The sequence below is a fragment of the Psammomys obesus genome, unplaced genomic scaffold (genome assembly GCF_907164565.1).
Source record: "Psammomys obesus unplaced genomic scaffold, mPsaObe1.curated_primary_1811, whole genome shotgun sequence".
NCBI lineage: Eukaryota > Metazoa > Chordata > Mammalia > Rodentia > Muridae > Psammomys > Psammomys obesus.
Window position 1 is genome coordinate 4651243 of NW_026585742.1, and position 17544 is coordinate 4668786.

At 41.2% G+C, this 17544-nt stretch overlaps 1 protein-coding gene across 3 annotated transcripts in view; it reads right to left on the reverse strand.

Annotated features, from left to right (window-relative positions):
- The window catches only part of Cadps (calcium dependent secretion activator), a 444339-nt gene that overhangs the window by 312961 nt on the left and 113834 nt on the right, over positions 1-17544 (reverse strand). For all 3 annotated transcript variants that reach the window (XM_055599062.1, XM_055599061.1, XM_055599060.1), the window contains exon 3: positions 16757-17089. In XM_055599062.1, coding sequence (XP_055455037.1) covers positions 16757-17089 — 333 coding nt within the window. The remainder of the gene's footprint in view (positions 1-16756; positions 17090-17544) is intronic.

The following is a 17544-nucleotide window of genomic DNA, read 5'->3' on the forward strand; positions in this document are numbered from 1 at the left end:
CCCTCCCTCCCTTTACTGGGCACTAACTTTACAAAGGAAATCGATTTCCTTCTGATACAGAAGTGAGATTTTCCATCACTGTCATATAATCCATATGTCTGAGGTTCTGTATGAGAAGGACAGGTGACCAGCTTTGTTCCACACACAGGGAGCTTGGGTCTCCTGGGAGGAGTTTTGCAATTAGCAAGTGTTTCTACCTCATGTGGAGACTTGAAATACGCAGAGTTCTCAGTTTAAGGAGGGGCTTGGGCATAGTACTGTAATGTTCAGAGAAATCATTTTGGGGGCGGAGACACATAATCTAAATGACGCAAGATAAGGAGAGTGTCAGTGTACATCTGAGGGGAAGAATGGTTTAGAAAGAGCAAGCAGTAAGCACTTTGTGTCTTTCTTAGCTATAATCGCACAGTGAACCTCCACATGGTCTTGTGAGGTAGATATTTGTGGTCAGCAGCATCTGGTAAGGCCCCTAGGGATATCCTCTCTCCTTGGTATTTGTGCCTTGTGTAACCATTTCTCTCCAAGGAAAGTCTTGACCGATTGACTTACTTCTAACAACCATGGACAACAAAATTCATGGTGCGGATTAAGTCACAGAAGAACATGACTCCTGCTTTGCCGGAAGACTCTTTCACTGGAGCAAAGTATCATGTTGGAGTCTCATATGATGAACTGTGAAGCCCACTTCCATTATCCAAGAGGACCTAAATCCTTCCCAGGGGCACAAGTGAGCCTGAGTGCAAATCCTGCCCCCCTTGGACACTTTTACTGCAGTGTAAGAAAGACACTATGACAGAAGGCTATCTGAGTTGTTCCCAGGCTCCTGATGCTTGGAAACATTGAGAAAAGGCAAGTATGTTGTTCCAAGCCAGTAAATTTTGGCATAATGTATTCCGTAACATCAGAGAATACTGCATTCATTCATTTATTATGGAGTCATGGATTTAACAAACTGCCATTTTCCTGCATGGCAGTGACAGAGGAGATGAATGAGGACCCAAATGACAGGTCATTTGGCTTTGGTACTTTCTCTGTGGTTGTAATATGTAGTGAAAACAAGTAGAGGTGAAACAGGAAATTTGTCTAAGCCAAGGAAGGCAAAAAAACCAGGAAAAAGAGGTTGCGCGCGCGTGCGTGCGTGCGTGCATGTGTGTGTGTGTGTGTGTGTGTGTGTGTGTGTGTGTGCGCGTGTGTGTGGTACAAGGTCACAGGAACCTTCATTCATGTTGCTCTGCTCACCTGTGAGGGAGTGTTCTTGAGTCTAGGATAAGACTACCTTTGTCTACAGTACTCACCTACTTTCCTGGAATGTAAAACAAAGCAGGCACAAATGCATTCTTTATTGCACAAGTAAGAAAAGCAGTGGGTTAGCCAAGATTCAGTGATAGCGATGGCGGCTACACTTCTGATTAACTTTCACAAACCTTGTGTCACTTTGACTCAGTTGTGGCTCTGTGGTTACTTGCTCACTTCCAAGTGCGTGCATCTCTATATAAACAGAGATGCTGGGCTGGACAGAAAGTGAGGGAAGTCATCCTTAAACATGGAATCAAATTAGCAACAGAAATGGGTTCCATGGGAACACAGCAAGGGCAACGAGGCTAGGGGAACAGCTAGACACACCACAACAGCTGAGGAAATTTGCCCTAAACACAAGCTTAAGGAATGTATTTTGAATTTAATAATTTGTTAATCCTGCAAATCTAGAAGAAGTCCAATTAAACTTGTTGATAAATTGTCCTATTTAAAATGAGTTGTTGGTTTGAAACTTTCGCACTGAGCTCCTGTGCTTTTCCGCTGCACTTGTGTTATACAGCATATTTGAAACTGAAATTAAAAAGTCTTTAAATCATTGTCTTTTCTCTTTAAATTTTTTTTTTTGCATTAAAATTTTATTTTTTTGGGTGAGTTTGTGCATATGTGAGTGTATGCATGTCTGTGTGTGTCTTTGTGCATGCATATCTGTGTTTGTGTGTCTCTGTGCATGACTGTGTGTGTGTGCATTAGTGTCACATTGCATATAGGGAGGCCGGAGGACAACCTGTGGGAGTTGCTTCTCTTTCAACATTGGGGCACAAGGAGCAGGCTCAGGTTGACATCAGGATGTAAGGCTTGGCCGGGATCCATTGACCAGCTTCTCCTCTTATTTGTTATCTCTCCTTTCCACTTAATAAGGCACAAAGTTGCTTTGAATGATATTTTATTTCTACATATAATACACATATAAATGAAACCATAGACTACCCTCTTTGGTTTAGATGTTTTCTCTCAGTGTGGCAGCTATGGGATTCATCCCTTTTTTTTTTTAATGTAGCAATTAGGGTTTTCTTTTTGTATTAATGCATTCTAGTGTTTCAGTATTACAACTGATCCATTTTGCTTGTGGTGAATATTTAGGCATTCCAGTTTTTAGTTAATAGGGATAGAACTGCAAATGTCCATGCACAAATCTTTCAGTGGATAACTACACTAATTTGGGTGCATTAAAGTGTTAAACTGCCTTGTATCCTCCACAGCAATGGGAAATAGCCCTGTTACTTCATTCTAAAAAAAGGTTTCTTTTTGAAGTTAGGTTATGTGTTAAAAGTAAAATATGTAACATTATTATCAAGAGAATGTACAGTTAATTGACTATATCCTGTACTGATATTTAATAAATAGTAATACTATGTCCAGGCATGCTCCCTGAGGAAATTCTTATACAGGTGCTCAGAAGACGTGTATAGAGATATTAGTAATAACATTTTTTTGTCCAGTCGCAAAGGTAACATAATGTCTTTACTAAGTCAATAAATGATAGTAAACACACAATGAGATGTGTCTAGGAAGGTGAGCATATGTGCAGCTACATGAATGACCCTCTTCAGTGCAGGGACTCAAAGCCAAAAAAAAAAAAATGCTCTGTATAATGGTCATGAAGATTCAAAGGACTCACAGCACTACTAGAGGAGCAATTAGTTGCACAGTGGTCGCTAATGAAGGCAGTGCGCCAAGAGACATGTGGAGGGACAAACAGCAAAAGCAGAAAGCAGTTGCGCTTGAGGGAGAGTGCAAGGACTAAGATTCAACGACAGCATGAGCATTCACCGTGATCCTGCCAATCTGCAGGAAAGAGTTGTGCTACTGGGCTGGGAGTTATTTTGTATACTTTGTTTCTAATATTGAAAAACAGCGGAATGTAGGGCATGCCCTCGTGTCTGTTCTCATTGTATTTTTTTTAAAGTGCTTTAATTCTTCATGGTCCTCAGAAGCTTTAGCTGTCATATGGCTCTCCATCCAGAGCCTACTCATGTCAGGACTCTTCATAAAAATTGTGGCCAGGAAACTAGGTTCCTGCCAATGGTACCTGAGCCCAAGTGAGGAAAAATATCTCGTTACATCTTTAAAGGGTGTCTTAGGGTTTTTATTGCCTTGGCAAAAGACTGTGACCAAAAAGAACCTGGGGGTAAAAGGGTTTGTTTTAGCTTATAAATCTCAGGTCACATTCTATCATAGAAGGACGTCAGGCTGGTTACTTGAGGCCAGGAACTTGGAGGCAGGGACTGAAGCAGAAGCCATGGAGGAACACTGCTTACTGGCTTGCTCCTGATGGCTTGCCCATTCTACGTTTTTATGTACACCAGGGACGCTCACACAGGGACATCAATCATTCGTTTAAAAAACAGTCCCCAGAGACTTGCTAATAGACCATTCTTAGAGAGGTATTTTCTCAGTGATGATTGCTTCTTCTCAGATTGTGTCAAGTTAACAAAAACCAGCCAGTGCCAAGGCGGCAGCTTGTTTGTCTGTTTGTCACTTGCTCAGCCACAGTCTGTGTATTGCTAGCAGAACGACTTCAACTGTGTGCATATAGACAGTACCTTAGGTGACGGTGCAGCCACAAAACAGAAGAGCCACTGGCTCAGACGTTCTCTTCAGAGAAAAAGAAGCTCTTTGGATCCCTTAGGACATAGACGTCTGTACTGACAGCTTGACCTGTATGATCTGCCTAATGTGACATTAATGTCTGTGTTTGTTATGAAGGTGGATGGGTCTCAGAGGTGTGCCATTGAGCAGTGAGGGGATTCATATATGGAAGCTGTCTGGCTAAGTTTTAAGTTCTAAGTCTGCTACTTGTGACATCCTTGAGCCAGTCCTTCACCCATCTGGCTGTCATTCCCATCACGTTTAAGGGGACAGATGATCTTATCATTCCTGAATTATTAGGGAGCTATAAAGGTCAAACAATGTCAACTATGTAACTGGGCACAAAAGAAGAACATTAGTATAAAGAGAAAAATACTTCCACAAAAATCTTACTTTTCAACAAATTAAAAATAAATACAGTTGATACTAATAGGTTTCTGAATAATAGCTTGGCATGCTATTCAACAGATTATTTCTTTAGCAGGTAGGATCTGTGAATTTTATATGCCTATGCTGATACAGGCAGTGCTCTATGGAGACAAAGCCAAGGAGTATGTGTATTGTTTCACCGTAAACTTTCCTAACTCATTAGCTCCACATTTTCCCATTGCATTCCACAGAAAAACCCCAGTACTAACTCTAATCCTAAGGAAGGGGTTGAGAGTCATTACATAGAAAGATTTAGTTGCTACCTTTACCCTACAGCTTTAAAAGAAGCTGCAGAGTTGGGAAGAGCAGAAATAATGACTCAATAGGAAAGAGTTCTTTCTGGAGTGTTTTCTGTTATGTAATGCATGTGTAGATAATTTGCAGAAATTCAAGGAGCACAGCTAACAACCTCTCTCAAAAGTACGGACTCAATAAACTGTTTAAAACCTGAATAAGAAATCCCAGAAGCTCCCATAGACGACAACCTTTTCATACCTTACGGAATAAATCAGATACCTTGAACTCTCACTCACAAATTAATAGAAGTCAGGTGTGGTGGCACACGCCTTTAATCCCAGCACTTGGGGAGGCAGAGGCTGGCAGGTCACCGTGAGTCTGAGGCCAGCTTTGTGTACAAAATGAGTCCAGGACAGCCAGGGCAACACAAAGAAACCCTGCTTTGAAAACAACAAAACAGAACAAACCCACCCCAAAACAAACAAAGAAAACCCCATACATTAGATGATTCTTCTTATCCTCAGACTAAACCCAGACACAGAGCGCTACCCTGGTGATCAGCGCCTCCCTCTGCTGAGTGGAAGCACCTCTTCTCCCAGTGCTGCGACCACAGAGCCCTGCTCACATTTTCACTCCTTAGGCCAAGCTTGATGTCTCCTCCCTTCTCTTTCCCCAACCCTTCCCATAGTCTTTCACTTTCCTACCCTCTTCCTGTGTATGTGGTGCTGAAGATTGAACCTGGCAACTTGCACACGGCAAATATGAACTCTATCAGTGAGCTCCAGCCCCAGCCCCCAACAAATTTTCTTTCATCAAAAGCTGTTTCCCTTCTGCCAGACCTCCCGAGCTCAGCACAGGAGTCAAAGCCTAGAGACACTTTGCCCACATAATCTCAAGTAGTCCCTTTGCCCTCTTGTTCAACTACATTTTCCTCTACAGCCCTTATCTCTCTCCAGGAGAAATGGTGTTTGTTGGCTTTATTTTTGTCTTGTCTCATGCATTAAACAGCGCCATTGAGAGAGCAGGGATCTTGTTATTCCCCAGAGCACTGCCAAGGAAAGGTTCAACTCGTATGAAGTATGTACATGGCTGGATGCTATTTTGTTGTCATGTGACATGCAGGTTACACGTCTAATGCCCCTCTCATGTCAGCTTACCACGAGGCTCTCCTGGTCTTCCATAAGATGAGAAAGCCCACGTATTCTTATCTCAGAGTGACATCATGAGGAGGAAAATGCCTTCCAGGAGCAAAAATAATCAGGAAACTTAGTTCTCTGAAAGCATTTGGAATGATACTCAGCAATCTGCTTTCTGACAATTCCAATGATTGGACTTGCCTTTCTATAATTCCTAGTCCTTCTCTGAGGAAAACAATACTTCCTCATCAGGGCTGGAAGGATGGCTCAGTGGTTAAAAGCACTAGCTTCTCCTTCAGAGGATACAGGTTTGATTTTCCATACCTGCATGGCAGCTCACAATGATCTATAATCTAGTTCTAGGGGATCTGTTGCCTTTTTCTGGATCCCATGGGTACCAGGCATGGTCCATGTACATAGACATACATGCAGGCAAAATACCCTCACACATAAAATTTAAAAAAATAAAAAGGACTTCCACATTGAAGAATTTCAAATTTTTTCCTCCCTCAGGAAAGGTGAGTGGTTGACAGACCCTAATTCCTTGTCATTTATAGTGTTTCCCCTTTTATTGTTTGTACTGGAGCAAGAAAAACATTATTTTCTAAATTATTACTTGTAGAAGTCAGCGAAATGAGTTGAGCACATATAGTTGGGCACCTACAACCACACGTTCAATATCCGGGGATGCCATCAACCACAGAACAAGAATATTAGAACACACTATCATGTCCGCATTGAGCAGAGTATTATCCTTCACATGATTTCCTAACAATACGGTCTAAGAGCCCACACAGCATTCATATTCCACCCACTCCCATAAGCGATCTCGAGGTGGTCTAGATCTGTAGGAAGATGTGCGTAGGTTATATACAAACACTATGCCATGTTATAGAAGAGGCTTGAGCATCTGCATGTTCTCTCTAAATGCACAGTGTCCTGAATCTACTGCTGTGGTGACAACTGCATTGGTTTTAACCAGTTATGAACTAGGGAATGTTAATAACGCTTGTGGCATGAGGATTTCTGGTAGGTTTCTAAGTGGCAACCATTCTTCCTTCTGTTGCTAGCCATATGCAATATGGATTTATATGGATTTCTAGCTCCTCCAGTCAAGAGAATCTGCTTCTCCAATCTTTGGGTCTTGGCTAGCTCTGCAAGTTCTTACACCCACAGGACACGATGGGAGAGACACTGAGACAGTTCTGAATGAGACCTCAGGATCTCCAAATACAATAGAGCTCCCAAGAAACTCACAGCAAAAAAAAAAGAGAGAGAGTGTGAGTACAGGAGTGACTAGACAAACCAGTCAGGTCACTTGAAGATTTGTGAAAAGACACATTTTTGAGATACTGAGTTATTGAGATTAATTTATCATGAAGAACTAGCTAACCAATAAGAACGCATGTGCAACAGCAAAGTAAAGAGATCCCTATAAAGGAACAGGCTTTGTAGCTTTCTGATGAGCTTCACTGTCTGCCTTTGATAAACAGGAAGTCCACATTCCTGGGTTTGTCAAGTTCCCTAATCTCTTCAGCTTCCGAGCTCACTCTTGGATGCTGAGGAAAACCACCAATCTCCCATTCTCGAATCTTCATGCCTTGCAACCTGTCTTCTTTCTTCCAACATCACAGAGAAGCCTTTTAAAGTTAACACATCAGCCTAACAGGAGGAAGCAAGCGCAAATACAGTTTATAGCTTGAACACCTCAGGTTGAAAACAGGAGGGAAAACATGAGCAATATAACAGCAGTTGCTGCTGTGAAGAGAAGTCAGCACTTACCCTGAACCCCATTATGGTCATATCTATATCTTAGCATGACATTACTGCTTGCAACGTATACGTATTTTAAATGCTTTCTACATTCATTATTGCCACATTAAAGCTGGATAGTAAAACTATCTGGAATTCAGTGACTTGTGTTCATTATCATGTCCATGAGGTTTTGATTTAGCTAAAGCCCTGCTCATTTAGAGTGGGAATAGCTGTATGATTCAGGCTATGGGCTGGGTTAACTTGGTTCTAATATAGGTTAAGTTATTTTAATTTCATGTGTCTTATATGGAAGCACAGGCTGGCGGCAGTAATTACTTGGGGTATGATTTTTTTTTAATATCACCAAGGTGTAGGAATTGTCAGCCAGGCATATCAAGCCCTTTGCTCTTTAAGTCCACAGATAGCTCATTAACAAAGCAAGTATAAGAGTGAGGGTTAAAGTCAAGAGGTAGAGAAGTCTAGCTCACAAGTCACAATTGGGTGTACAAACTTAATTTAGGACAAGAAAAGAACTGAGGCTAATTCCGCAATCAATCACACTGTATTCATAGTATACCTTTTCTACTTTTGTCTACCATTGGGCAGAAAAGATAATTCACATCTCAGACTATCTCTCTTTATTCAATCGAAACAATCTCTTTACCATTCAGTTCTTACCCATTTCCTCCTCTGGCCAAGCAAACCACGTCATTTTCTGAGGTCTACAAGACATGCAGCTGCTGAAGCTCTGCTCCGCTGCCTCTTACTGCCCCATTGCCATTGTTCCTAACCACCTAACCTAAATGAGAGAAGCCAACAAAAGCCTTACCATTCACCATTAAGTAATTAACCAAGCAACAGAATTGCATTCTCAGCTGATTTTTCCCCAGCAAATTTGAGCAAGTCATATAAAAGAGACATAAAAAGAGTAAGTAAAACTCAATGCTTGTCCTCCTAAAGATAGATCAATAAACTTTCTTTGGAAAGCATACCTCAATATTTCCAACCAATTCAGCTAAAGAGTCTTGCTTTTAAACTCTAGCTAGGGTACATGGTTGTTGTCCTTAGAAAAATCTCAAGCTCCTTGCCTTCCTTCTTCCCTCCTCCCCTTCTTTCCTCCCTCATTCTTTTCTCTTTCTCTGTCCTTCACTCTGACTCCAGTTTTCACTTCTTCACTAAAATATCTTCCTTCCAGGGAGTGGAGAGGCGGGGAGACGATCAGCTGTAAAGACCGCCTGCTGCTCCTACAGAAGACCCGGTTTCCTTCCTGGTATCCAGATCAGACAGCTCACAGCTGCTCACAGCGTCAGTCCTGGGAGGCTCAATGCCCTCTTGTGATGTCTGCATATAGTGCGTGTGCATGGTATATGCATAGACAAATAGGTAGTACACCCACATAAATGAACAAATAATATTAAATACCCACATTAAAGAAACATTGTGAGAAATTTCTGTAAATATAAATATATTTGTAGCTAGACTTAGCACCTCACATACAGTAACATCTAAAGATTTGCCAGTTATTACTGTTCAAACTGGAGGTAGGAAATCAGGAAGCTCACAGGGCCACTACTGACCGAGTCTACCATAAATGAGTAATAGAGAATTAAACACCTTCCAGAAAGGAAATAAAAACAAATATTTGTATTTAGAGCTACAGAAGGGATTTAAAGAAAAAGGCTAAACCACAAAATGTAATCAGCATATTAGACTCTATTGACTAGGCTTCTGAAAATCCCAGGACTTGGTCATTGAGGAGTCTGGGCTGGTGAGCCATATCGGAATTTGCAGAATTGTATGGGGACTTTGTAAGAGGCTCCATCACTTGGCAAAAGGTATAAAAAGGAGGAAATCATCTTTGTGTCTCTTCTGAAGCTATACTTCTTTAACACTGTGATTACAGTTCTATACTTCAGAGTCTGAGAAAGGATCGAGGAAGACAGTTCACTTGATTCCTTTTTGGAGACAGACAGAAGAGAGCGATGCGATTTCTATGGCAGTCTGTAAGGCTGAAGAGTTCTCTGCTGATTACATGAAGGATACCCAGTGACTTCCAATTCAACTGCCTACTGATATTAATCTCTTGGTAAAAGCAGATGCAATGATAATATTTGACTGTGTATTCCAGGAACAGCTGAGGAAGAAACAGGAGAAACCATGATGTGATCTTGAAAATTAGATATTGCTACTGGTTCCCAAATCTGCAGTGACTTTAATTTTGTCCCCACAAACTGAGTAGAATTTTCTCATATGCTGAATACATCTTGATCTCCTCTTGTTCTGCTTGCCAAGACTGAAGCACATGTGGTAATCAAAGTCATTTAATATGGAAAGTTCCTCAAACACACAATAATTGTTAGAGGCAGTGCATGATTTCAGAAAGACAAGATTTAATTCTTGTTTTTCTTTGATCAACCATATGATGAGAGGGCAGGTTAAATGTGACCAGAGGGAAAGCTCCTTCCTAGAACACTGGGGCCCTTCTCTTGATGTCATGCTATAAAACCGTCATACTCGCAGGTGCATTGAGGTCGTATGCCAATTAGTCTTACAATGATTTGAATGAGAACCTGGTCTCTACAGGCTCATGTATTTGAACAGTTGGTCCCAGTTGGTAGGATTGTTTGAGGAGAATATGGGAAGGTGCAGCTCTGTGGAGGAAAGTGAGTCACTGAGCGCAGGCCTTGAGGGTCTTATCCTCACCCCACTTCTATTTTAATCTCTGCTTCATGTTTATGGTTGAGGATGCGATCTCTCAGATTCCTGATATTGTTACCATGCCTTCCTGCCATGACAGACACTTATCCCTCTGGAACTGTGAGACGAAATAAACTCTTCTATTAGTTGCTCATTGACATGATATTTTATCCCAGGATCAGAAGAGTAACTGATACGGGTCTTATTTTGCTTTTCTGTTGCTGTGATAAAGTATCCTGACAAAAGCAATTTAAAGAAGAAATGCTTTATGCTGGCAGACAGTTCGTGGTCTATTAATGCAGGAAAGCCAGGGAAGCAGGAGCCTGAAGTAACTGGCCACATTTCATCCTCATCCAAAAAGAAGAGAGAGATGATGTTTGTGTTTATCTTATTTTCTCTCTTTGATATATTCCAGTATCCTAACCAGAAGAATAGTGGTATCTGCAACGGGCACACCTTTTTACTTTAGTTACCCCAATGAAGGGAGCTCCTCACAGGATTTTTCTCCCAGAGGATTCAAGATTTCATCAAGATGGCAACTGAGAGTAACCACCACAGATCTCTTCCACTATTGCACTTTGCCTAACCAGGAAGAAAGGAGCAAACACAGACCCCTGTGCAACATCAGGGTTTAAGCCCACAGGGCTTCCACACATAGGAGTCTGTTGACAATTAATGGATCATTTGCTTGAGTCAGGCATTGGTACCACAGTCATGTGTTGGCTATAGAGTGACAAATGTGAGAAACAGGGCTCTTGATCTCAAATCGCCTAGAGCACAGGCTCTCAAACTGTGAGTCGTGACCCCATAAAAGGACTTCTAGCTGAACGTAGTGGGAGGATGGAAAAATTTGGCAAGAATGTAAGGCTTCCAATATATAAAAACAAAAAGTTAGTTAAGTAGGAATGCATAACACACCCAGGGGGTTGCAGCACCCGCCTTCTGTATCATGCGTCTTACTTGTAGCCTTCATTGTTAACACGTAACAGGTCAGGTTTATGCCAAACATTTCGTCATGCCATAAATGCTAACAAATGCTGCCTGAAACACCTGGAATTTAGGACTTCTGTATGTTATAAATTACAGTGCTTTTACATGCAAAGTCTTCTGATCTCTCTAGAAACATCATGGCCTAATAAAAATTAAAACGTCTATACCTTTTATGACTCTCATTCCTCATTTTTGGTTATATCATGTTAGTATGTTTAATTTTAAAAATCAGTCTAAGTCACTGACTTGAGTTTCCTAAAACCTATTAAGTGAATTTGGCTTTGGGTTAGGACAAAACTGCGAGCTTTCTGAGATGGCCCCAAACATACTTCAGCCATTCTGAACTATAATGTATGTATAAACATTAAAATATAACACATATAGTATATATATATATATATATATACATATATGTATATGTATATGTATGTATGTAGATCTTTGTTCTCAGCACTGATAATTATAAATAAAAATTTGATCAGTTCTGATAAGGATGCTTTGTCTAGTAGTACCAAGATTTTAATTTTTTTGTGTAAGAATAAGCATGCTTAGCTTATTAGCATGACATTTTTCATTCCTCTTTAGTAAGCAGTAAAATGATATGCTTAAGAAGGATAGTTCATGATTCATCTTTGATACGTGTTTGATTTGTATAGCAACTTTTACAAAGCTCTCTACTTGAGGTTGCATGATAACGTTTTGGGTGGAGGAGGACATAAACAAATGAGAATTTAGTGCTGGAGGAAGGGCAATTGTGCTATCCTACCAGGGATCTCCTCAGAAAAACAAAAGACACTAAAGAAGCCAATTTTAGCAGGCTGCTGAGGGAGAGTTTCCTTTAAATTGCACACACAGAAACTCGTCACAGGAACATCTGGGAAGAGCTTTAGGATGACCCAGAATGAAAAGTGTCCCTCCCACTACACAGACAGAAATGATGATTCTCTTCTAATCAACTTTTGGTGGCAAGAATGAAGAGGTGGGTTTTTTCTTTGCTTCTTTCTTTCTTTTTTTGTTTTGTTTGCAGATGTTAAAGTCTTAATCACTTGAATTTAAAGGAGATTTATCCTGGTGACTGATTTAATCCCTTGAAAGAGCAAGTCTGAAACCCAAGGGGCAGCAACAGCAGAGTCTCTCTGTGGATGAGTCTGAGTACAGCCTCAAGGACATGAGCTGTGTCACCAAAGTGAGTGATCTCAGAGGTGGATTCCTCCCTGCTGAGTCTCCAGATGAGAGGACAATCTGGCTGATGCTTTAATTCCAGCCTGTGAAACCCTAAACAGAGAACCTGAAGAGAGATGCCTAGATTTCTGACCTAGAAAAAAACTCCGAGTGGAAGCTGCTAAATTTCTGTTCAATTTTATGCAACAATGTAACATAAACATATATATATATATGTAACATAAACATATATATAATATCCAAGCAAAATGACACTTATAGATTGCAAATGCCTGGGGTGGGCAAAAAGGAGCACCTGGAATTATGCCTTGGGTCATCCTTGGGCAATGTAACATCTCTAGGCATTGCCTCCAGACCACTGCACATGGTGCCGGGTTCTTATCAGATGCTTTAAAATCTGCTGAGAGGAATGAATAAGCAATAACGATATGTTTCTAAACAACATTATTCGACTACTACCATTACAGCTGTCTATTCCAGAATTTCAAAGTATTGAGCAATTCTTTATTGTAAGACCATTATATACAAAGAACTTTACTGTTGTTACAAGACTAAAAGTAGCCATTAAGAAATAGAGTCAGCACCAAGAAGCAAATTTTTATCCAGCCCATCTTTAGGAAACTCGTGACCCAGGAAAAAGCTGTGCTGTTATGTAGAGATTAAGGGCTCTGTAATGAGGTATGATACAACCCAGCAATCTGGGTCACAGCTGAAAGCCTGATAATGTGAGGTTTCTCTTCAGAGTCTAAGAAACTATGTGAAGAGCTGCCAAGTGTTAATCAAATCCAAGGCAGACAGTAATAAGATAAACTGCATCATCAAAAGTGTGGTGGTTTGAAAGAAAGGAAATAAACTGCTATGAGAATTGGAATTCTATAGGGATAAAGAAGTGAGTATTAGAAATGTAAAGGTATTTCTAGGTTAAGATGACACATTCCACGTGTTTATGTGCAGGTTTTCCAGATTTCTCTGAAAACGCTCTAGAAATTTACAGATGGCCAGTGTCATCTCCTGGCTAACAGTGGGAGTGTGCGTGTTATCCTCACTGCCCACTGGGCACAGATGATGGTTCTGGAGAACCTGCTGACGTTTCTGCTGTTAACACAGGATCAGCAGGGCATTTTTCAAACATGAGGATTGAAGCCAAAGGAAATATTTCTTCTCACCCATATCCCAACATCAGATGGCTTATAAGAGTGTACCCTTGCTTCCTTCTAACATATGATCACGTAAGTCCATGATGCTTGTTTTTTTTTTTTGCGTGTGTGCATACGTGTATGCATGTGTGCATGCATGCGTGCATTTGTGTGTGTGCACATATGCACTTGACTGTTTGTGGATGCATATTTTTGTGGGTGTGTGTCCACATACATGTGGAAGTCAGAGATAAACTTTGGCATCTTTCCTCAGGTGCTACCTGCCTTGTTGTTTGAGACAAGGGCTCTCCCTGGGACTTGGGAATTGAAAGTTAGGCTAGATTGGCTGTCAGTGAGCCCCAGGGATTGTCTTGTCTCACATGCCCAGGACTGGGCTTATAATTGCATACCATCATGCTTTCCTTTACGCTGATGCAGGATTAATTTGCACGCTTCTGTAGGAAGCATTCTACTCATGAAGCTATCTCCCCAGACCCTGCAATTTGCTTTTCAGAGAAATGTTCACACTCTTTAGAATGCTGTAACTAAGAATAACTTGTAATGTTAAACACAAGTGTAGGCAGAAGCAAATGATGGATCAACTGGGCATGAGAATGACAACAAATGAGAAAAAGGGAGAGTGGTTATATCTTCAAAATGCTTTCAGTACTGTGTCATTATGAGCAGTAACAGCCCTGGATTTCATGAATAGGGGGCAGGGCAGACTTTGACTCATTTCTTAGATGAAACAATGGATCTCACCTTGGGGTTTTGAGTTAGCATTAGAATTCAACTCAAATGATCAGACAACTGCCTCTTCAGAACTATGAAAAATGGAAACAACTCTGATGTCATAATGGGTTGCCTTTGGCTTCACAATGAATGTTAGGTGAGGTATGAGCAAGTGTTTTTCTGGTCAACCCACACACGCTCAAACAAAATGGTCCATTAGACACTTTCCTATACAATAAGGAGAATATTGTGAAGAAACTCCTGCTCTCTTCGTTTTTCTTGATAGACAGCTCATGTTACAACAGACAACTGATTCAGAACTGATATAATTGCTCTTTCATAAATTCCACCTCCCTTTTAAGAGGAGACTGGCAGTCACTGGTAGCTTCTCAGAAAGGGGCATCACTGAAACTTGCAGAACATAGCTCCTCAAGGAAATGTTGTGCACAAGAGGAAAATGCTATGCGCACTTTCTGAGTTTGGAAGCACCTAGACTTTGTTTGTCTTATAAGGACACAAAGGCATAGAAAATGTAAAATTAAACAAAAAACTGTCAGTAGGTCTATGATAAAAGCAACTCAATTATTTCTCCACATTCTGGCTTTTGAGTATTGGCATTGTTTTGCAAAGTGGCACAAAATCTGAGAAAGAGAGGATTTGAATCTCTCATTTGTGACTCCTGGAAACAGGGATCAGAGGGGCTCAGCACCCTTTCTTGCCGGCCCACATGTACCGTATCAGGCAGTTGGTGGAAAGGGTAAATGAGATCTGTCCTTTGCGGCTAGCTCAGCATACGTTAGGTGAAAGCTGCTCTGGTCAGTGTGGCATTAGAGACTGTCTTCCAGTGTCAGTCTGTCAGAGTACAGGCTTCTCTGGCTGATCTTGGGCATCCCCAATTCTGTGAATGATCTAAGAGGGCTTAGCAATGGTAGGTTGCTATTTTAATAGTTCTGTTTCACTTTTAATGTGTGTACTTAAAAACAGAAAAACTAGTGCATCAAAGCTGGGATTTCTCATGCATTATTCCTTAAGGTAAAGATGAGCTAAGAAAGAAATTGAATTTGAGTAGGTGTAGTAAGACATATCAAATAGTCATGCAGGTAAACCTTGGAAGTGGCAAAGGCATGAAGATGCAATGTTAATAGCAGAAGACTAGAAAATGATTCAGAGGATCATTTTTCTCCCCTTTCCATTGTTTTCACTATTTACTTGCTGAGATTTTTGCTATTTTTTTGGTCTATAAAATAAATATGTGCTTAATATAAAAAGCATAGAGATATAGAAAAGCTCGAATGGAAAACATAAAAACTGAGCCCAATGCTTCCCTGTAAAGATAAGCACCATCAGCTCTCTATTTCCTCCATCCTTCTGCCAATAAAAATGGGGCTAAGTGCATGGCAGCTTCTAGGGGAGCATTTTTGACTTGGTAAAAGCTAATGAAAATTTTTACAATGGGATGTGTCCTTTAACTCTTATTGGAAGAAGCGTATACTGCCATGAGGTTCAATCAACATTTAACACAGTATAATTTCATATCATCAAGGAAAGGGTCACAAACCTCAAGGCTTCAAAGCTAGTGAGCAGCTGGAAGGGAGCTTCTCTCAGATCCTGTGAGTCTGGACAAGGACAGTTCTTGGCTATTCTGGTACAGTGTCTCTGTTCAACCTGTTGCAGGGCCTGGAGTTGACTCAGGGGAACCAGAGTAAGGCTGAGGGGCTCTGACAGCTCTCACAGGGGAATGGACAACAGAGCTACCAGGAAGGCATGTCCTTGTTTGAAACTCAAATTCCTGGGCTGATCCCAGGTTGAATCTCTCTAGGAATGTAGATAGAATATGCATTTTATACCTGCATTTATACATTTATACATGTGTCACACACAAAATAGCTCAAAGCCTTGCAAAGTAAACTCAGTGAATATTTGCTGGATAGCCTCATATATTTAAGTAGGAAATCACAATCCCCAGAAGCTTGCTATCCAAGCCTCCACCAAGAGGAAAGACAAGCCTATTGGGAGTGGTACCAAGCAGAGCCCAAAGTCCATCTCTCATTCTGATGCACGCAGAGATTCATGATGTGACTGAATTGGGCTGTAATTCAACTCAAACTTGGCAGGATTTCTTTGTCAATCACTTTGAACAGCCAGGCTCTGTGTCTAGCTCTCCTCTTAGCTGGAGATGTAGGAACTCCTCACCCTGCACACTCTGCCCACTTCAAGGCAGAGCCATCTTTGTAATAAAGTCATACTATTGGTTGTTAGCTCTTACACACCACAGCCACACCATTCTCCCAGGGCCTACTTACTCCTCAGCCTCAGTGAGGCCAGTCCTAGGGTCCTTGAGCCCAGAAACTGCTTAAGGGCTCACATAAATCTTTCAGTGTCCTTTAGCATCTGATAAAACCACAATTATAATCTAGTCTTCAATATAGTCAATCTTTCATCAGCACACTTAGAAAATATGATTTGATTTTTAATGTTTCCCCATCAAGAAGTAGCCCGCAAAAGTTACAATGGGCTCGGCTGATCCACAGTCAGGGCCCAAGAAGAGGCACCTACCTGACAGGCATTATATAGAAGTTGGTGTTCAAATTTCTTGATACCAAGAATGTTCTGGAACATCTCATAGAGCTGTTCCTTGCTCAGAATCAACTCAGAAGCTGCACTGGCTGTCATCCGGGCTTGCTGCTTCCTGGGGTCCTCTTCACCACGGTAGATGGCGTCAAACTTGGCCATCCAGGAGCTCAGCACAGTCTCCTTGCTGAGGCCATCAATCTCGGGCAGGCTGCGCACCCTCTTCTCGATGTGCTTCTTGAACACCTCTCGAGAGTCATTGGCCGAGCAGCCCCCACTCTGCACCATGCGGGCTACACGGTCACTCTTGAGAAACACCTGAGCAAGAGAGGGACAAGAAAGAGGGGGTCAGTCATGGAGGTCCCACAGCCCTGGCCTGCATCCTTCACATGTACCACGGAATGTGCCAGGGTGGGTCACTTTCCACTTACCAGATCCTTGCTGTGTGATTTCAAACAAGTTCCTTTCATACTTTCTTCAGTGCCCAAATCTTAAAGCAAGAGTAAAAATAGTATAATAGCTCCCATTTTTGAGGGGGTGTGGCCCAAGACCCTCACTGAATGCCTGAAACCATAGAGATTATTGCAGTGTACTGGCACGGTGTTGGTGTTGTTTGTTCTACTTGGAGACCTTTTGGTAAAGCTTAATCTATAAGTCTGAAAAAGACTACCACCAATTCCAATGTGAAAACAATTACAGCAATACATTATAATAAGAGGTATTTAAAGCATGTGAATTGCTTAATTCTGGCATTTTTTCTTAATGCCTTCACT